This window comes from Erpetoichthys calabaricus, chromosome 1 (assembly GCF_900747795.2).
Source record: "Erpetoichthys calabaricus chromosome 1, fErpCal1.3, whole genome shotgun sequence".
NCBI lineage: Eukaryota > Metazoa > Chordata > Cladistia > Polypteriformes > Polypteridae > Erpetoichthys > Erpetoichthys calabaricus.
In genome coordinates, this window is record NC_041394.2 from 62713623 (window position 1) to 62735957 (window position 22335).

At 37.0% G+C, this 22335-nt stretch overlaps 1 protein-coding gene and 2 long non-coding RNA genes across 3 annotated transcripts in view; 1 reads left to right on the forward strand and 2 right to left on the reverse strand.

Annotated features, from left to right (window-relative positions):
• LOC127529643 (uncharacterized) overlaps nucleotides 1-2489 on the forward strand; it is a 744809-nt gene extending 742320 nt beyond the window's left edge. Inside the window, exon 2 of the long non-coding RNA XR_007936263.1 lies at nucleotides 2440-2489. This is a non-coding gene — a long non-coding RNA (uncharacterized LOC127529643). The remainder of the gene's footprint in view (nucleotides 1-2439) is intronic.
• The window catches only part of c4b (complement 4B (Chido blood group)), a 104606-nt gene extending 96913 nt beyond the window's left edge, over nucleotides 1-7693 (reverse strand). Inside the window, exon 1 of the mRNA XM_051933689.1 lies at nucleotides 7526-7693. Coding sequence (XP_051789649.1) covers nucleotides 7526-7593 — 68 coding nt within the window. The 5' untranslated portion in view covers nucleotides 7594-7693. The remainder of the gene's footprint in view (nucleotides 1-7525) is intronic.
• Nucleotides 7694-8981: 1288 nt separating this feature from the next.
• On the reverse strand, nucleotides 8982-21470 carry LOC114645689 (uncharacterized). The gene is made up of 4 exons (XR_003715167.2): nucleotides 21325-21470; nucleotides 21073-21128; nucleotides 13822-13914; nucleotides 8982-9326 (listed from the first exon to the last, which is right to left on the reverse strand). It is a non-coding gene; the product is annotated as an uncharacterized LOC114645689 (long non-coding RNA).
• Nucleotides 21471-22335: the final 865 nt, after the last annotated feature.

The following is a 22335-nucleotide window of genomic DNA, read 5'->3' on the forward strand; positions in this document are numbered from 1 at the left end:
TTAGAGGTCAAGGAATTAAACAATCATTTTTTTTTCAATTATTTAATAAGATTTTGAAGACATTATTTTTGAAATTTATCATCATGCTGTGCCGTAATGTTTTTATTATAGGCACTATCATTGTGTGCAGTTTGTAATGCAGGGTTGCCTGGTTGTTTCTAGGCAGGGTGATCAGGAGAGTGCAATGTGTGATGTTATGACGAAGGTGTGATGGACATCTGCATACACTTCCTAACTGTCCAAGTTTGCGGATACATCACAAAAAAAAGGTGTTATTATTGTTAAGATATCTCTCGTTATATATTCTTTTCTGTTCTTTGACTTTGATTTCTAATTTGCATTTTTGTTACTTGAAACAATCTGAGTCTCTAGTTACATTTCTTGTTCTCCAATTTTTTTCTCACATCCTGGCCCTTGTTTTTTAATTTCTGTCCTCCAGACCAACCTTATTTTGTTGTTAGAATTACATCCAATCTTCTGATACTATTTTAACTTTAAACTGGTGCCGCCCTGTGAACTCAGTACAAAGTGTGATTTCACAAATAATACCTACGAAAATTCCCATTGCACGCGAGCATAGCATGATTCAAAAGCTGTCTGCATTTTTTTATATTGTTAGACAACAGTAAAACTATACGGCAGTCATGTGATTAGGAGGAGGAGCTGAGCTCAGAACAATAGCTGGTAATGAAACTTTTGAGATTACAGACAAATTAATGATTAGGAATACTTTGCTTTGGTCTTTTGATCTGTTAGCATTTTGCATGTGTAGCTCACCTTAGTAGGTTAAACCACTCAAATAAACTTTATTACAGCTGGGCACAATACTCTTACTCACTGAAATTATTATTGGAATAATCTGTTTGTCTGTAATGTACCATTTCTTTCAAGTGAATATGATTTTAACTGTATAAATATATATGTATATATATATATATATATATATATATATATATATATATATATATATATATATATATATATATATATATATATATACAGTGGTGTGAAAAACTATTTGCCCCCTTCCTGATTTCTTATTCTTTTGCATGTTTGTCACACAAAATGTTTCTGATCCTCAAACACATTTAACCATTAGTCAAATATAACACAAGTAAACACAAAATGCAGTTTGTAAATGGTGGTTTTTATTATTTAGGGAGAAAAAAAAAATCCAAACCTACATGGCCCTGTGTGAAAAAGTAATTGCCCCCTGAACCTAATAACTGGTTGGGCCACCCTTAGCAGCAATAACTGCAATCAAGCGTTTGCGATAACTTGCAATGAGTCTATTACAGCGCTCTGGAGGAATTTTGGCCCACTCATCTTTGCAAAATTGTTGTAATTCAGCTTTATTTGAGGGTTTTCTAGCATGAACCGCCTTTTTAAGGTCATGCCATAGCATCTCAATTGGATTCAGGTCAGGACTTTGACTAGGCCACTCCAAAGTCTTCATTTTGTTTTTCTTCAGCCATTCAGAGGTGGATTTGCTGGTATGTTTTGGGTCATTGTCCTGTTGCAGCACCCAAGATCGCTTCAGCTTGAGTTGACGAACAGATGGCCGGACATTCTCCTTCAGGATTTTTTGGTAGACAGTAGAATTCATGGTTCCATCTATCACAGCAAGCCTTCTAGGTCCTGAAGCAGCAAAACAACCCCAGACCATCACACTACCACCACCATATTTTACTGTTGGTATGATGTTCTTTTTCTGAAATGCTGTGTTCCTTTTACGCCAGATGTAACCGGACATTTGCCTTCCAAAAAGTTCAACTTTTGTCTCATCAGTCCACAAGGTATTTTCCCAAAAGTCTTGGCAATCATTGAGATGTTTCTTAGCAAAATTGAGACGAGCCCTAATGTTCTTTTTGCTTAACAGTGGTTTGCGTCTTGGACATCTGCCATGCAGGCCGTTTTTGCCCAGTCTCTTTCTTATGGTGGAGTCGTGAACACTGACCTTAATTGAGGCAAGTGAGGCCTGCAGTTCTTTAGACGTTGCCCTGGGGTCTTTTGTGACCTCTCGGATGAGTCGTCTCTGCGCTCTTGGGGTAATTTTGGTCGGCCGGCCACTCCTGGGAAGGTTCACCACTGTTCCATGTTTTTGCCATTTGTGGATAATGGCTCTCACTGTGGTTCGCTGGAGTCTCAAAGCTTTAGAAATGGCTTTATAACCTTTACCAGACTGATAGATCTCAATTACTTCTGTTCTCATTTGTTCCTGAATTTCTTTGGATCTTGGCATGATGTCTAGCTTTTGAGGTGCTTTTGGTCTACTTCTCTGTGTCAGGCAGCTCCTATTTAAGTGATTTCTTGATTGAAACAGGTGTGGCAGTAATCAGGCCTGGGGGTGGCTACGGAAATTGAACTCAGGTGTGATACACCACAGTTAGGTTATTTTTTAACAAGGGGGCAATTACTTTTTCACACAGGGCCATGTAGGTTTGGATTTTGTTTCTCCCTAAATAATAAAAACCATCATTTAAAAACTGCATTTTGTGTTTACTTGTGTTATATTTGACTAATGGTTAAATGTGTTTGATGATCAGAAACATTTTGTGTGACAAACATGCAAAAGAATAAGAAATCAGGAAGGGGGCAAATAGTTTTTCACACCACTGTATATATGCAGTTGGAGATCCACAAAGGGAGAAAAAACGAATCACGTATCATAAAATAGTTTTATTCCTGAGCTTTCAACCCCTATCAGGGGTCTTCATCAGAGGATAATGCTTAGACTTACAAGAAACAAAGGCAATATATAGCAACACATTCAGTATGGGGGGGGGGGGGGAATGGGGGGGTGGGTGGAGGTGACTAAGTCAGTATGATCAAGGGGGGGGGGTTGTATAGTTTAATCATTGTTTATATATATGTGTGTGTGCTGCCTTGGCTGCATTGTTAGAATTACACAATAGAAATGATCTTATCAGCTCAAAATATTAGTGGTATGAAACAATATGAAACACTAGGGAAAGAGTGTTTTTTATTATGATACGCTTATTTGCTAATATTTTCAGGTAAAGTCTTTTCAAAGTACTCTGCATTTTTCTTCCTTTAAAATAACCGCTTTGTGTGCTTTCACTATTTGTTAACCAATAAACTGTGTGAGGCCACACAACGTGTTCTTTTCAATCTCTCCCAGCAGGTAATGGATATGAAATTCTGTATTCTGTTTTTTTTTTGGTCATACTCTACATGATAGTTATTAATTTTTAAAATGATCAGTTGTGCGTGGGGTGCCCCTGTGATACAGTATTCATTTCTTCACTTTCACTGCTTCAGTACTTCCAGCTGATTCAAGGCCTTGTAACTGTCTGCATGTAATCTGTGCACATCAGTCCAGTTTTTATCAAAGTACTTTAGCTTCCTTCCACATTCTTGTTATATTGCATGATGGCTATAAGTCTAGTGAGGTCTGCTATGTGGTTGATTTTGTCCTGTGAAGAACTTTCCATCTGTTGTTGGATCCCAGTATTGCCAGTGAGATTTTGCATAGCCAGAATCCCTGAAATGGAATAAGCAACTTTAGAAGTGCTACATGTGTGCACTTGGGAGGCAGCTTCAGGGCTCTGGTGATGGTAATTACCAGCCAAACTAGAGGTAGATTTTGTGTGCTAATATCATTCTCTCTTTCTCCCTCTGCAGAACAGAAGATTGACAACTGTTCCGATGTCTGTCAATGTCACTTCTGATGTCTGCCCTCCTGAACTGCCCTGCCACTTCCTTCCTGGAACTCATATGACCAGAAGTTTGGTCATTTTTAATCAGTTCTGTATTGGACTCCCATATTAAAAATGTAATTTTCATCTTTTTTAAAAGATTAATATCTTTTCATTTATTTTCATTATATGGGGTCATGGACGTGTCCTAAACCTTTTTTATGTTTGCTTCCTGTCTTTCAGGAAGCATATGAATGGGAATGTTTGTATGCCTGCTATACTGTTACATGATAAGCTGCCCTGTAGGTAAAGTTCCTGCCTCTGTAGGAGTGTAGGAGTTTATTGGTTACAGAAAGGCCTCCTTACCTTTTTTTCTGTGAAAATACAGATTACTAATGTCATGAAGCTTATGCCTAAGAAAAATTTACCTCTGTCCCTGAGAGGGGAAGAAACAGTAAAGTAAGTGAGCTGACCACCTTTATCATTGAACTCCAGACAGGACATCTTCTATATACATTCCCTTCATGTATACAATTAACTTTTTCCTGGTCTAGTCTGTTGTATTGTGCACAGTGATACGAAGATCAGGGAAGTATGATATCAACTTGGATCGCTTGCATTGACTCCTGCATAGTGATTTTTTCTCGTAACACAAATTTGGTAATCACAGTTTATGCTTTATTACTCTTAAGCTGCGTTCATATGGTATCATACAGACAGGAAATCTGGGTTTTTTTCAGATGCAAATTTCACTTGAACACCCTACAAAAGCAGACAATTCAGATGAAAACAATGGCAAGGTAGTTGCGATGTAACAAATCACATCAACAAATATGCAGCTGCAGAAAAAAAGCATGTAAACACAAAAGTCTGAACAAAGCCCTAAGGAACAGCATTCTTTACTTTCCATACCAAGAAGACTTTTAGTGATTTTCACATTTTGAATTGCAAAATTGTATGCCAAAACAATTTTAGTATCAATTTTCCAAAATTGAAAATCAAAGGTTTTGATTTAGGAAAAGGTGACTTTTGCATTTCTGAGGAATGCTTGTGACAGATAGATAGATAGATAGATAGATAGATAGATAGATAGATAGATAGATAGATAGATAGATAGATAGATAGATAGATAGATATGAATGGAAATCTTAGCTCATTGCCTACAGACTTTCCTCCAAGATGTTTGTTTCACCAAACCCTTTGAAACTCTGTAAACTTTGGCACACTGTGTTCTTGTTCTGTGATCTCTTACTGCCATCTACAGGCTGTCTTGCCAATTGCCACCTCAAAGCCCATGCATGTTTCACACATGAAGGTGAGTTGATCATTCCACCCCAGGACATGATGTATAAAAATGAACAAAGAAGTGTGATTCCATCATTTGTAAATTAAAGCTACATTTTTAAAGTAGACATTCTTAGAACTACATAACCATATTGAATATCTCACTAAAAGCACTGTGGAAGCACAGTGGAAATGCATTGCTGGCTCACACGTCTAGAGACATAGGTTCAAATCCCAGGCTGATCACTGTCTGCACACAATTCACATGTTTTGCCAAGTCCAGGTGGAATTTCACCAGGTTGTCTGATTTGCTCCCATATTCTAAATACATGCAGTTAAGTTGATTGGTTCATCAAAACTGGCCTAGTGTGTATGAGTTTGAGTTTGAGATTGTTTGTGTGCCCATACTTTGTGATGGACTGGCACTCTACCCAGGGCTAGGATAGGCTCTCTAGCATGACTGTAATCATAAATTTATATATATATATGGCCAAGCAGGAAATAAATTATTCATTTTTAAAATTCTATAGAGCCGAGGTCCAGTGCACTGCACTACAAGATCCCATTAAAATGTAAGAGCACAACCTGCTATAAAAATGCAGAGGACCTTAAGAGTGTGTTAAAATGAAACCCAAATATGCTGGGTGTACCAGGCTGCTCCTAACAATTAGGTGGTCTCAGAGACTTTCATCTTTAATTGTTTGGTTTTCATATATCTACATATTTTCATTCTTTAGTTAAAATTTTTTTTTTGGTTTCATTATATCCTTTTGTAATTCTATTATATTGTTAATCTGGGTAGCATGGTCGTGCAGTGGTAGCACTGCTGTCTCGTAATAAGGGAACTAAGGTCAATGTCTCAGGTGCTCCCTGCCTGGAGTTTCCATGTTCTCCACATGTTATTGTGGGTTCTCCAGTTCCCTTCCACAGTCCAAGATATGCAGGTTAGGTGAATTGGCATTCCTGAATTGGCACTAATTTTGTTTAACCTGTGATGGACTGGCACTCAGTTCAGGTGCTGTTCTTGCCTTCTGCCTGATGGTTGCTGGGATAGGATCTAGATGCCCCACCACCGTGCCCTGGATCAAAGGGTTAAGAAGATGGTGGATGATTCATTATTGCCCCCTAAATTATGAGGGTATTGGAACAGAAGTTTTTGTAGGTGGATGCCCCTGCTTTTATTAAGAGGGATGGAGACTGTATTCTAACCCCAGATCACAGAGTAGTGTTATATTATTATTATATATTCTAATTATATTTCTAACATAATGTTATTTTTTCTGTTTTTGGGTTTCAGTGTAATTGTTACTGTCTTTTGAAATTGCAGACCTGAAAGCTATTACCACATTGGTCTGCATCTTCAGTTTATTTCCCATAAACTACGGCAGCTTGATCTGTTGACACCATAAGTATTGTTTTTCTTCCTTACAATTCTGCATTCTTCTCTCGTTATTCTTCACTTATTTTTGCATTACTATAATTGGTATTACAGTAGTTTCCTTTTATTTCCTCATACAATTTGTATGTATTTATTAGAGTAACTGCTTTTATTGTATATTTTCGTATATATTGTAATATAAAGGGGAGTCATCTCCTGACCCTGGATCACTGCTAGGTGAGACCAGAACTCAGTTAAGTAAAGGATTCATTAAGGTAATGTCAGGTGTGACCTTGAGGATATCATGGATGGTGGGGAACAGAGTAACACATAAGATAAAACACTAATGACCTCACTTATAGAGCAGTGTTCCCACAGCCGGCTAGGTCAGCCATCACCTGCCCCAAAGAGCACCTTGTGTTCCCTTGCTTAAACTGCCAACCTTCTTTTCTTCTCTCTGGCCTCTTCTTCTGTTTTGCCTAACAGGCTCTTACTTCTGCTCAATTTGCTTGATAATGATACACTTGGGAGCATTTCAGGATATGACAGATTATCATAATGGTACCGAGGCCGAATCCTGAGAGTTCCCTCCTGTCTCTCAGACTTCAACTGCCATCCTGAAGTCTAAACTTGAGCATCTAGCAGAGATCTACGAGAATTCAAAAGCTTTAACGTTGCTGTCCAGCTGTCCTACTAAATTATTCACACCTCATCAAAGGAAAGTTCTAATAGACGTACTGGCATCCATGGACCAGAAGCTAGACTCATTGCAGTATATAATACAAATGTTGTTTCGTTTAGTATACTTTTTGCTTTTGTTTTGTGAAATGTAACTTTTTCTCATTGTGCTTTATGTGATGTTGAATGACTTTACATACAGTACATGCACATTTTGAGGGTGAGGGTTCAGCATAACTGTGGCAGTGTTGTCCATTCACCCTGAGCCATAGCAGATTTATGTTTTCTTTTTATTTCCAAAGCACACCATTTGTTCCTGTTTCTTTGTGTTCCATCAAAAAAGAATAATACCTGCCAGCTTACATTATTCACGTTTATGTTACAATGTTGAGCTGGAATGTATTTTTTATGGCACCGGTCCATTATAGAATGCTGCAGCCTCAAGTGCTGAAGGCTGATGTCACAAAAAACAACATTTGTATTTCAACAGGAGCAATAAAATCATTACAGAAACATTTATACTCACAGTGGTTGCCCAAAAACTGCAGAAACAGAGATCCATAAAGTCAACACTCCAATCAATGGGGGTTCCATAACGGCAGAGCAGCACACCACAAGGGAGGCACACTGCAGAAGGCTGGTCTGTCTGGTTGTGGAGCAAATTGCCTAATGAAAGATGTCTTCTCCTACAGTCAATATTAATTCTGTTGTTAACCAGTAACTGCTGAACCCAAGGACTGCCAAACCACTCCCTAGAGTCCTGCCAGGGTACTGTGTGTAAAGAGTGCAGGTCACAAGAATAATTCGGTGTTTACTGGCACCAGTTGAAAAGTCTGTGTTGTAACTGGCTTGTGAAATAATTCCTCCCTCTTGTGTCTGAAGACTGCATTGAGGTCAGGCGAAGCAAAACATCTGAACATCTTTCTGTAAAATCCTAGTCTTGAGTAACCAGTAACAGAAGTATACCTTTTAAGTTTTTAGAGCTATTCAACTGTAATATTTAGCCTGAAACACTATAATAACCACAGAAATGTAGTGTGCCTGAGGCTGCTGGGCTAATTGCTTACTTTTAATGAAATTTTTCATCCTGCTCTTATTACAAATAAAAAGAAAATTTGGAGTGCTCCCCCCTAGACTTTCTCGTATACTCATATATGGGGATGGATATTTGAGGAGTAAACCACAAGACAATGATTATATTTTTATATTATGTACATTAAAGAACCATCAACCACAAATCAAGTGAATAATATATTGAATAATTATTATAAAAGTAAAGTTGAATATTTCAGACATAAAAGTTAGCGGAAATACCTCAAAAGTTGATAGAAATCTACGTTTGTACCTAATACTTATATGTAAAAAGTTTGGTTGACCTAAGTGAAAGCGTACTCAAGTTACTGTGTTTAGGATACACACACAAACACCCACGCACACACACACACACAGACCTAATTCCAAAAATGGTATTTTTGGACTAAGGGAGGTATAAAACGTCGAGATTCATCAAAATCTCAAAATCGAATTTATGGTCGATTACAATAATTTCCCTACAAGAAAGTAAATGGGACTCAGGGAGGTCTAAAATGTCAAGATTCATCAAAATCCATCCATCCATCCATTTTCCAACCCGCTGAATCCGAACACAGGGTCACGGGGGTCTGCTGGAGCCAATCCCAGCCAACACAGGGCACAAGGCAGGAAACAATCCTGGGCAGGGTGCCAACCCACCGCAGGACACACACAAACACACCCACACACCAAGCACACACTAGGGCCAATTTAGAATCGCCAATCCACCTAACCTGCATGTCTTTGGACTGTGGGAGGAAACCGGAGCGCCCGGAGGAAACCCACGCAGACACGGGGAGAACATGCAAACTCCACGCAGGGAGGACCCGGGAATCGAACCCAGGTCCCCAGATCTCCCAACTGCGAGGCAGCAGCGCTACTCACTGCGCCACCGTGCCGCCCACTCATCAAAATCTCAAGGGCGAATTTTGGACAAATACAATTCTTTCCTTATACTTCGTATACGAGAAAGTAAAAATGCACTGTATAGAAGTATAGTGGCACCATTTCCTTAAACCATCAGAATGTGGTGTAATACCCAGCTGGGGGGAATTCTGTATCAAGCCGGCAAGTTCCAAAAGCATTTGCTTTATTAGTTTTCTTCCTAACATTTTCCTTTTCCCTACCAGCTCATTCTGTTTGTGTTATGATATTTTCAAATTTCATTGTCAACTCCAGTAGAAGTATGCCCCCTTCTACACTGGACTGGTCTTTCATCCAGGAATGGCTCCTTCCATGTTTTATTGCAAATGCAACTGGAAAAAAAAAACAAAAAAAGAGAATGGAAAGAGGTGCTATGAGATGGATGTTTACCAACAGATGTTTGATAATATCACAAATAATGGCATGCTGTATTCCATTTGTCCACATTTATGTTCCTTCACATTCACAAAAAAGCTACCACATTCAGTACAATTCATGATGAAGAAAAGAAAACTTTAGTTTTAATAATCATTATTTAGCAATTCTTAAAAACACTCCTAGAGTTTACCGGAAAACCCCAGTGCTGATCAGCTTTGGGAATTAATCATGTGATTTCCCCGCAGTCTTCAAAAAGTAAAGCTCAGAGTCCAGTTGGGTTTTGTTTATTCAAATGGTACACTCATTGCTGACTGACCCCTGATTAGGGGGTCAAGTGATGTGTTTTGGGAATGCCAAGTTAGATAAGTACATTTGTGAGAGTTAGCTGGCTGATTTAAAGAGTTCCTCCTCCTTCTCCTCCTCACTGGAATGGAGCCGTGGAAGTCCTGTCCCCCGCTTTGTAGATAGATAGATAGATAGATAGATAGATAGATAGATAGATAGATAGATAGATAGATAGATAGATAGATAGATAGATAGATAGATAGATAGATAGATAGATAGATAGATAGATAGATAGATAGATAGATAGATAGATAGATAGATAGATAGATAGATAGATAGATACTTTATTAATCCCGATGGGAAATTCACATTCTTCAGCAGCAGTATCACATTGTATCACATTCACTGATAGCACGGGGACTGAAACTGAAAGTTATCTCCTCCAAAACTCTTAGGCAACAGCCAGGCTTTTGTAACACAAAGGACAAGGCCTCAATAAACACCTGAGAACTTGCAAAAGCAAAGAAATGAAAGTAGGATGTTTAGGCATAATGTAAAAAATATGAAGTGTTACAAAGTAAAATTTATCAAACTGATTGTCAAAATAATTTCATTTTGTTCTTTACAATGGTCACATATTTTACACTGTTATACTAAGAGGGCAAAATCTTTATCTTAATTAAGTGTGCAGATGCAGAAACTGCAAGGTTGTCCTTGCTGTAATTATAGTACGATAGTCGATCAACCAATATACAGTAAACAGGAAGGAGAGACTGATAAAGAGATAAAAAAGGAATACAAAAATAGAAGAGAGACAGAGCACATTTTGTGGTTTTACAGAAGGTGGACAAGAGGATAAGCTACCCCACCTAAACCGACAGGAGTGAAACTTTATAGTTACACCCAAGCAAAATGACACCTTTTATTGGCTAACTAAAAAGATTACAATATGCAAGCTTTCGAGGCAACTCAGGCCCCTTCTTCAGGCAAGATCTTGAGTTGCCTCGAAAGCTTGCATACTGTATTGTAATCTTTTTAGTTAGCCAATAAAAGGTGTCATTTTGCTTGGCTTTTCTCTACATTCATAATGGCTAACACGGTACAACACCCTAGTACTATAGTTACACCCAGTGAGACAGTCTTTTGCTTAATCCTGCTTAACTGTTCTTGTCTTTTATATCTTTTTGCTTTACTTTACACAGTTTAGACTCTGCTTTAGATAAATGTGTAGGTGACACACTCTGATTGCACTATATGCAAAAATACCATATAAAGTGTATTTGTGTGTGTGTGTGTGTTGTCACAAATAAAACATCAAAGGATGTCTTTACAGGCTCTATCGAGGTTTGTAATAACCTGCTGGGATGAGAGGGGGCGCTATCACTAACATTGTCATCTCCTTCTCTCTCCACAGTGCCAAGAAAATTGCCCAGTGAGGGAATCTGACTCTGCCCATTACGGTTCACTGTCCATAAAAGCCTGAGCTTCCTGGAAGGAGGTGTCATTTTTGGCAAGAGCTACCAACCAGATGGAGCTTCGCTACAGAACGACTTAACAGTTGATTGCTTTAATTAGATTTTCAGCCCTGTTTTTGTGGGACACATATACTAAAGAGCTTTTGTATTTTGTTATTATTTTGGATATTAAATGTTTCCTTTTGTGGAGCTGTCATTCCCACACCTGGCTACAGTATACATAGTATATACTGTATTGTGATGGTGGCCCAGTTGGAAATGGAGCCTCATGCAGTCCATACCACAGTACAATAGCAGGATTTCAAGAGAGAAACAGATCACTGGAAGATCAGTAACAGTTCATAATCATTGTGGTAGAGATATTTTTACTTATATGACTAACAAACAGAAATGTAAAACAAGGAACGTTCAAAAAGTTTCCGCACTTTTATATTTTCGTTGGAAACAGCAAAGGCAGGAGGAGGAGTAACTGGGCATTAAAAAGTTGGTACAACGCTGGGAAAATTGCATTGCAAACAAAGGTGACTATGTAGAAAAGTGATGGAATTTGCTTTTGAAATTCTTAATAAATAGAGTTAAAAAAAAAGTGTGGAAACTTTTTGAATGTCCCTCATATGTATAGCTAATAGGGTAACCTCTAAACTGGGCAACACTACATTTTCCTTGCAAATTCCATTTAGCTTAATTTGCATTAGGTAATAAGCAGTTAAAGAAAGAAGAAAATTGTAAAGAAAAGTGCCATCATGTCATGATGTCAGAGTTCCCATGATGCAAGTAACATGAGTGGCAGCCATGATTAGCAGTGGTAAGCAACACAGCATTGTCCATGGCAAAATAAAATAAAATTGAGGTGCCTCATGCAATACAAAATATTATCATAATTGTGACAGCAAAATAATATTGTATGTAAATAAAAAATTGAGATTGAATGCAAACCATGCATTATTTTCATGAATAATCCACCTTTTAATTATTTTAATTCTTATTGCCAGTATACAATAGGTCTGAGCACTTAAATTCTTTCTAACATTTGTGACAATCCAAAGAAATGTCTATATTGTTAAATGTAAGGTATTATTGTTTATAAACACAGTTGTTTCAGACCTCTTCATTTTCTGTACACTTTATTGTGTTGTAGGTTTCATTTTAAATGGATGAAATGACCATTTTTGCCCATCAATCTACATTCAATAACTCATTATTTAAAAGTGAAAACCTGTTTTCAGAAACGTTTGCCTCTACCCTATTCACTAAAATCTATATCCAGTGTTCTAGGTAGACATGCTTATACTGAATTTGGCTCAGCTTTGTGGCAATAATAGAAATAACTTGCTGTGGATTTTGGAACCAGAAGAAAGTAAACAATAAACAATTTGTGAAGTTTGCTTAACAATCAAATTATACTTCTGCTTTCCCATAAGTATATATACACTAGTATAGGTGTTACCAATCATATATTCAATTGTTTTGTTCATATCTCCTTTCAGGGCAAATTCTCAGTAAATAAAGTACAGTCATGAGTCACCATTACAAATAAATTTCAAGAAGGATGTCTTTTTATTATACCATTTGGTGGAGCCATACCATGTGAGCAACTGAGCTCTCTATGGCAAGACTGAAGGGATCTGTCAGAGTAGCTTCCTTTAACAGTTAGGTTCATTTACAGAACATATTTAAATATATTTTAATTTATAGTAATTCTGATTTGATCCAGTATTAGAGTGTGAGTGTATGAGAGATTGGCCTTGAGTGTGAATTTAAAAATGCACAGCGGGTCAGTCCTTTAGGTGGCATTGTGGGATAGTTGTTAGTGCTGCTGACTATGCTGCTGCAGTGATGATGGACTGGTGGCCCATCAAGGGTTGGCTCCAACATAAGTGCATAAGAAGTTTGACAAATGAGAGGAGACCATTCAGTCCATCAAGCTTCTTTGTTTAGCTAATAGCTAGCTGTCCCAATATCTCATACAGGTTCTTCTTAAAGATTGTCAAGGTTTCTCCTTCAACTGCATGTCTTGGTACTTTGTTTTAGAATCCCACAACTCTATGAGTAAATAAGAGCTTCCTGAATTGAGTTTTAAATGCACTTCCCATTAATTTCCACTGATGTCCTCGGGTATGTGATTCACCCTGAAGCTTAAAGAATGTTGCTGGATCTACTTTATCAATGCTTTTGAGGATTTTAAATACCTGGATTAGGTCCCCACACATTCTTCTTGTGACCGATGCTACCAGGGAGAGAGGCTTGAGCCCCTGGATTCCCTGAATAGAAACAAATTTGGTCAGAGAATGTCACATTATGAATAAATGGTCCAGACCCTCTTACTTTACAAATTTATACAGTTGAGAGTCCTGGAAGAGATTCTTACTTTCAATCAATAACCTTTAAATTTCCAAGGCTTTTTATATTATCAAGATCTTTTTTATTGGGTTCAAATCCACTTAGCATTGTAATATCAGCAATTGCCACACTACTCGTGTTAACTACAAAGGTTTGTCTGTTCAGAAAAACATTATCTAATGTCAAAGTGAAAACAGATTTCTGTGAAGTGATGAAAATGAATTACAAATATAAAACAAGAAAAATAATTGATTACGTAAGTATTCACCTACTTTAATGTGCATCTAAATCATCACTGGAACAGCCAATAGGTTTAAGAAATCAAATAATTAGTTAAAACTGAAATCACCTATCTGTACTTGAAGGGTTTCAAATGATGGTAGTATAAATGCCCCTGTAACTTGAAGCTCCAGCTTGTGGTGAGTCTGTATCATGGCATAACCTTCACAAAAAAAAAAACCAAAAGAACACTTCAGAAACTTTGTTAAAAGGTGACTGAGAAGCACAAGGATGGAGACAAGAAAATATTCAAGTCACTGAATGTCCCAGTTAACCATTCATTAAGAAATAGAAACGTGAAGCCCAGCCATAAATCTGCCTAAAGAAGGCCAGAAATCAGAAGTTTTCTTTCCCACAAACTCCCAGTTCACCACACCCCCTTATTCTCATCCTGCCCTTTGTATTATATGAAATCAACTATGTTCAAAACCTTTAAAGAAGCACAGGGTTCAATTCTGAACATAACAACAGCAGCATCATGTTGTGGGGATGCTTCTCTGCAGTAGGCCCTGGAAGGACTGTGAGGGTAGAGAGAAAATAAATGCAGCAAAATACAAGGAAATCCTGATGCAGTCTGCAAGAAACATGCACCTTGCAATAAGATTTGTTTTCCAGCAAGACAACAAACCCAAGCGTAAAGCCAAAGCTACACAAGAATGGCTTAAAACCAATGTTAATGTCTTGGAGTGGCTGAGCTAGAGTCCAGTTGAGAATTTCTGGCTAGACTTAAGGTTGTTCACTTCTTATCCACATGCAACCTGACAGAGCTTAAGTAGTTTTCAAAAGATGAAGGAGGAAGAATTGCAGTGTCCAGATGTGCAAAGCTGATAGAGACCAGTGCATACAGACTCGAGGTTGCTATGGATGCCAAAGGAGCAACTACTAAATACTGACTTGAAGTAGGTGAACACTTATGCAATTATTTACTTTTAATTTTTGTAATTAATTTAGATCTGTTTTTACTTGACATTAAAGTCTTTTTCTGATGATCAATGTCAAAAGAGTCAAATTAAATCCATTCTGATTTAATATTGTATAATAATAGAATGTGAAAACTTCCAAGTGAAGAATTTTTCTAGGCATTATAGTATGACAAGAAGGTGACTGTCCATGTGATAATTGACATTAATCAGGAAATAGAGACATGATGGCAAAGATGTTTTGCTGGAACATTCTGCTTCCTTTCTCTGCGATCTGACGCTATTTTATGATTTATGTGTTTTCTTAGCATTCTGACCCTTTTCTCTGCTTTTTCATTGAATTATGTCTTTTTTATTCACATTTTTTGTACCTTTCTTTCTTCCTGTTTAGGCTATACGTGTCTGATCTTCTGCTTGTGTATTTTGTCCTCTCTTCAGCATTAAGGATTTTAAAAAATTCTAGTGATTTTTTTATTATGTTGTTCTCATATTGACTCTTCCAGGTATGAATTCCAATCTGGCTTCATGCTACAAGTCATTTTAGAAGATGGCATACTATGCTGCAGTCACCTGGTTTGGATTTACCAGTAGAAAATTCTGTGCCAAGGGGCAACATTATGTGTGGTCACACTTCTGTGAGGGCATCATTTTAGTATGAAATCCAAGGAAGTTCCCAACCTTTTTTTAAGGTAGCACTTGGTCCCTTTCATTATGTATGGAGAAATGTATGTTTTGGGAGTGGAAGACTGATTATGTGGTCCTGTCCTTTTAAATGTTAGTCCGTGTTCAGAAATGTAGGAGCACCTCTGGCTGCCTGAATGAGCTCTAAATAAATAGATCTTGGACATCTACACATCACACATGAGACCAGAAGTGGTCTCACACTGTGGCTATAAAGCTGTCTTCCTCACACCAGTCTGATAAGCTTGGAGTTGGGATTGGAGTCAAAGGGAAAGCCTCAACTTTCAGGTGGAAAACAGGTCAGGGTGAAAAAGATGGAGGTAGGTAAGAAAGGAGGGTTGTTTTTGTGCATATGGAAAATTGAGCCATGTGTTTAGGCAGGCAGCAGGGGCTGTTAGATGATTTTGTTTTTCTTTTTGGTGCACATTTTCTTCTCCCTACTGTATATCATTCCTTCCTTTCATAATTTCTATTTATACTTTTTGACCTCCTGTTTCCTTACTTGGGTTGAGATATGGTTTCTGCATACCCCCTATTGTTCAAAAACATATAGAAATAACAAATTTTATGCATTGGCAGCAATTTATAGGAAAACATAAATGTGAAAAGGCCCATTGTTTAGCAATTAGTCACCTGGAAACACCCTACAGTAGATATACTGTACATCAGTCATTAAAAGGAATTAGTGAGATCATTAGGGAAAGCTAGGAATGCAGGACTTCATGAAGATGCTCTGGGGTGAAACAAAATTTCAAATAAGATATGCCAATGAGCTGAATATCAGCATGAAGAGCTTTTTGAAAACTGATGTTTTTTTAAAATGACTCAACTTTAAACAAAACATAAGCAGAGGATAATTTCCAGGATTAAAGTGAATGTTGTTCTCATGCATGCAACATAATCCCAGGACTTAACCTTTCTCTTCAGCAAAGAACATTTGGTGAATCTAATCCAGAAATTCAAAGTATTCATTAAAAATGAAATATATATATATATATATATATATATATATATATATATATATATATATATATATATTAATAAAAAAATGCACAGCTAAGACCACCTTTAGGAACCCTGCATCATAATCAATATCAAAACCAAAAATAATTTATGACAAAGGTGCTGTTTTCATTCACTCTTACTATATAACATATTTAAAGAAATGCAGAGAGCTACTTTTAACTTGTTAACCAAATAGGTACTGTGGATGTCCCTTCTCATTTACAGTTTCACACTCATCTTCGTTAATTGAATAAACTATCTTTCAGTTTGCAAAAATACTTCATCCTGAGTTGACATAACATGAATTGGAGGCAAAGACAATGATCCGTGATATCTTCAACTCCACACTACAGCTTCTCCATTAAACTTCCTACAATTACAATGAAGAGTCAATAATTTGGGTGTTACTGTTGGTAAATATCTCAGTTTTATCCTGGCCATTGGATAAATAATCAGCACAGTTTTTACTCCAAGGTGGACTAAACTAATTTCTGGCAGGGATCCAGGACTGTGCAGCACTTTGCATTAAAACTGAACAGTCTGACTAATTAATGTCCTTTAGCCATGTCCTCAAGCTACTCCCTTTTTGGTCTTCCTGCTATATGCCACCCATGTAGGATTTTAAGCCACTTTCACAACATACAGTGTAGACAGTATTGTAATGCTGTTCTTTGGTAGCCAGGGGACTCATGTTTAAGCTGTGCATAGAATTCATACTAAAACATGGCATACAGACAAAAGTGGAAATGTGCATATGCACAGAAAACTTCAGATGCACAAAACCAACTTCCACACACTTCCACTCCACAAATCTCGATCAGCATGAAATGTAATTCACATGCACGTTTCAGCCGCCCCACCCCTACTCTTCCTGGAATTATGCCCCTTTGAGTATGCAAATCAATATAAATAGCTCTTTTAGTTCAGTGTTTTGTGAAAAGACAATGGGAAAAGCACAGGGAAGATGGAAGAAGTTCAGCAAATTGGAAGTGGACGCAAGGAACAACATACTATTTGTTGGCTTAAGCAGTGGTATAAGCAACATAAGGAAGTTGGTTAAGTGATACAGAGTGGCAGAGACACTCAAATGTTCAAGTCCAGAAAGTCACACAGTGCCTGAAATAAAGAAGTGGTCAGATATCAAACTCACTGTGAAAAGGCAAGTCATAACCCATCGTATACAGAAGCATATTAGGGTACAGGGAAAAGAAAAAATAGGGACACAGTGAAGGAAAAAAGGTAAAAATGTCAATTTTAATCTTGAAATTTCAACTTTATTCTCATTGTTTATTTTGCCATTTAAGTAGAACATCGTAAACTTCATCTTAAAATCAATGTTTAATTTACTAGTGTTTCTCAAATCCTATCATAAATAAAGTTGAACGTTAAATGCTTCGTATTCTATGTGTTCTTTGTGTGTGAATCACTATGTGCTTCTTAAATGGGTTTTCTCTTTTGTAGACAGAATCATTCAGGCACTGAACTTCACACACAATACATTCATGATATTACAGCTCTCTGAACATTTTACAATACTAAGATGTATACTTGATATTATTTTCATGATGAAATGCATTAAAGCATGTATTAAACATGGGGGTACGGTGGCACAGTGTTAGATATGAGCTGGCGCCCTGTCAGGGATTGTTCCTGCCTTCCGCAAGATGCTTGCTATGGTGCACACAACCCTTGATGAAATAATTTATTGCAGCAGTATCATCTCTGCAACATGTGCCAAATCCTAATTCTTGTCCTTCCGTTCTCTTTCTTCACATAACCAATCACTACAATATATACTCTGTAATAAATGTCAAAACAGCTGAAAGCTTAGAACACCGATTCTCCAAAACATTTGAGGAGCATTGGCAAATCCTTGTAATACATGTTTAATTATTCCATTCATCTATCCATCCAGAGTTGCACCAGTCCCAGCAAGCATACAACACAAGGCAGAAACAATTCCTGGACAGGGTGCCAGCTCATCACTACCACTGTCCCACTGTGCCCCCACATGTTTAATTATTAACAATATATATTATTTAAATGAAGTTAATTTATCTGTAAAATGTAATACTTTAATGCATTTCATCATAAAATGATATCAAGTATACATCCTAGTATTCTAACAGCACACAGCTCCAAGAGGATAGCTCTTGGAAATCTAAATCAACTTAGAACCCAGTCATCATCATCTGTAAATACATGCTCTCTTCTATTGAATTGAATTGAATTCCTTTATTGTCATTGTATAGTACAATGAGATTTAATATGCAAATCTTCCATAAACTTATTTTGATAATTCTCTGCGCTCTCGATACAACCCGCTGTAGAGCTTTCCAATCAGCTGCTGCAGAGCTGTAAATTTCACACTCGGATACAATGGGTTAAAATACTCTGAGTGGTGCACTGAGAGTAACAACGCTAAAACAGCTATGGTATTTGGAATAGCTTGGCCATTCTGTGCACCATTGTATTGCTACAGATTGATTACAATCAGGTGCCTTAAATTTATAAATGATATATGGTTAATTTCAGTGTATTTGATAAAGCCCACGTCATGGATGTGAATCTAAAAAAGAAAGGGAAACCACACAGGAACAGTAACACTGCTTTAACGCTGGGTGCCGCCAGTTTGCAAAACCAAGCAGAACCTTGCGTACACAATGGGTTGTGTTGCCATGAGAATGTGTGTGGCTTTACGTAAAGCTTAGTTTTTATACATCGCGATGTGAGCATGGAAAAGGGTGTATGCAGAATTTTTGTGCGTTCACATCATTTATACATGAGGCCCCAGGTGAGTGTGCTGTTCAGGGATAACATATTTGTTACATATGACTTATCAGATTTGACCTCAAGGTGTTTAGGACAGCCTCTGCATCACAATTACAAACAGCCTAAACCAGGGGATCCCAGGTTTTGTTTTGGGGGGCTGCAGGATTTTCTCATAGCTCAACTTGTTAAGGGCTCCACTGGCCAAAGATTTGGAGAGAGTTATGAAGTACGTGGAAGACTGTTTTTGTGTGTATGACATAGATTTGCTGTTTTTCATTACATTATATTTTCCCCTTACTCATAGTTGCCATATATTATTCTGGTCGAATAAATGATACATTTTAATAAAGAACTTGTTTTTGCTGCTCTTTGTTCCAAGTTAGAAAGACACACAGAACTGCGCCATGGACTGAAACAATGTTAAAAACTAAAATCTCTGGGACTGAATTGAATTATTAGCTGCATTTACACTATTCTAGCACTATAGACTGATATACCTATGTCCATTGCAAGTCTAATGAACATTTATCACTATAATTAGTCAGTCAGTCAGTCAGTCAGTCAGTCATTCTCCAACCCGCTATATCCAGACACAGGGTCATGGAGCACTATAATTACAATTTAGGAAAAATGTATTTTAGTATGTATTCCTGTGTAAAATAGAAGAAAAATGAGTTACCATCCTCAAATGTGCAATGTTACCACTATAACTTTAAATGGTAGAAAAAGGAAAATGAACTATGCTTTAAACATCATGGAAGTAAGCATCATCATTTTACACTTTAAATAATTTATGAATTGCATAAAACAAACTATAAAAATGTACATGCAAACAATGTTATACAAGCAAAACACCATACGGTATAATGAAGCTGCAGCATACAGATATTTCAAAAATTATGTTTATAGGGGATGAATGTAATTGGCTGTCTAAAATATATTCCTCCCCATTTAAATGTGAAGGGGAGTGTGTAATTTGAAATAATGATTGGCAGATGTATATCTCCTTTTTTAATAAAATGATTGACAGCTTCCATGCCCCTTTTTAAACGTCCAGCTTGCATTTTTTGATGTAGGAAAGAGCAGAGAGATGTTGGTGGATTTAAAAGGCTGGATAGACGATGGCATTTTGTCGAAGAGCAGAATGTTGATGTAGTTTTGTTGGTGGTCAGAGGAAAATGCCGTTTTGTAACATCTGTAGGATGGAGTTTTGCCACATGGAATGGGGACGTTTTGTTGATAGATGGATGCAGTTTTGACAGAGGTACAAGTGAAGATGGAGTTTTGCTAGAGGAAAGACAGTGTTTTGTCAGAGGGAGAATGATGTCCTGAAATGAGCACCACACACTGATGCCTATGTGCATGCTTCTCTGAAGCAGGGTGGTGGCTCTGTCATGGGATAGGGATGCATTTCAGACAATAGTGCATAAGATCTAGTCAGACCCAATGGAATGAAGACTGCTAAGCAATATAAATATATTTGATTATAGTGCTATACATTGTGAAATTCAACTTCTTGGCAAAAGCTTCATCTTTACACAGAATAGCAACCCCAAACACACTACAAACACAAACAGACCTGCTTGGAGTAAAGGTCAGCAAATAAAAAACTAATAGTATTAAATTGTCCATCTCAGGCACCTCACATTAACATTCATGAGCTGTGTAGGATCAAATTGGTCGGGGAAGAAAACAAAAAGCAGCAAAAGGGAAATGGTAGTTGTCAGAATTGACACATGATATTACAGTACAAAGGGACTTGCCTAAAGCCACCCTCTGAATTCAAATAGGAGTCACAAATTATGTGTAACTTTGTTTTGTTATTCTTTAATTTTTTTTATACAATTGACTATTTGTTAAAGAAGTAAAGTTCCTGCATCTACCGAAACATCTACTATAATGCTGAAGGTGTACACAAAAAAAATCAATCTATAAACCTTTACCTTGATCTGTGTCTTTATTGTTCACATTGACCTCAAACACTGCAGATTTCCAGAAACTAAAAAAAATAAATAAGATTCAATAGTAAACATACAGTAATTAATCACAAGTTAGCAAAACACATGAGAGAGCTAGACCTTTTTGAGTAAGGTGTTTTCCTTTCTTCTTACCACATTTTCGTTTTTTTTTTTTTGTTTTTTGACCATTTGTTAAAGATAAGTATTGTATTAACTGCGTGTATGTAGCGTATTTACCAGATTTTGCTGAAAAGTGTGGTAATCCAAAGTGTCAGAGATATGCAAGTTCTCCTCACTGATTTATCTTACAACATTCATCTTAAGTAGAGTATCTGTTCTTCAGGAGCACAATTATGCATGGAATACAAGTACTTAAGAGTTTCATCCTGCTTTTTGGTGTTTCATTGCCTTCTTGTGCAATTCTACCAAAGGCACTTTTGTTTGTGGTTGAGTGTCTCATTCTGTATTGATTTTTAAAAGAAACAATGTAACCACATAGAAGTGAGCTTTAAACTGAATCAGTCCATTATCAGAAATAACAGGACAAAACAGGCAATTATGCATTCTTGAAGTTTAAATGTTAATGGAATATAAGCATCTGGAATGAAAATACTTTGTACCATTAAAGATGAAGACACCACCATATTTTAAATGAAATGGGAAACACCATAAAGAAAGAAATAATTTTCTATTTGCCAGTAGTGAAAATTACTTTTTCTACTAGGAAGTGCAGTGAGTTTTCTTGGTGATCAAGTCAGTGTGCCATCACATCAAAGCGTGGCATTAGCAGGATATGAAAGTGCATCGAACTCAGCATCAGCTTCAGCAATATCAGCAAGCAAATTTGAAGTAGATTCAAATCTATAATTTAAACTTAAAAGATGTATATAAATAATAATTTTGTTTGTCATTTTTATTTACTTACAGTCATATGAAAAAGTTTGGGAACCCCTCTCAGCCTGCATAATAATTTACTCTACTTTCAACAAAAAAGATAACAGTGGTATGTCTTTCATTTCCTAGGAACATCTGAATACTGGGGTGTTTTCCAAACAAAGATTTTTAGTGAAGCAGTATTTAGTTGTATGAAATTAAATCAAATGTGAAAAACTAGCTGTACAAAAATTTGGGTCCCCTTGTAGTTTTGCTGATTTGAATGCATGTCACTGCTCAATACTGATTACTTGCAACACCAAATTGGTTGGATTAGCTCGTTAAGCCTTGAACTTCATAGAGAGGTACGTCCAA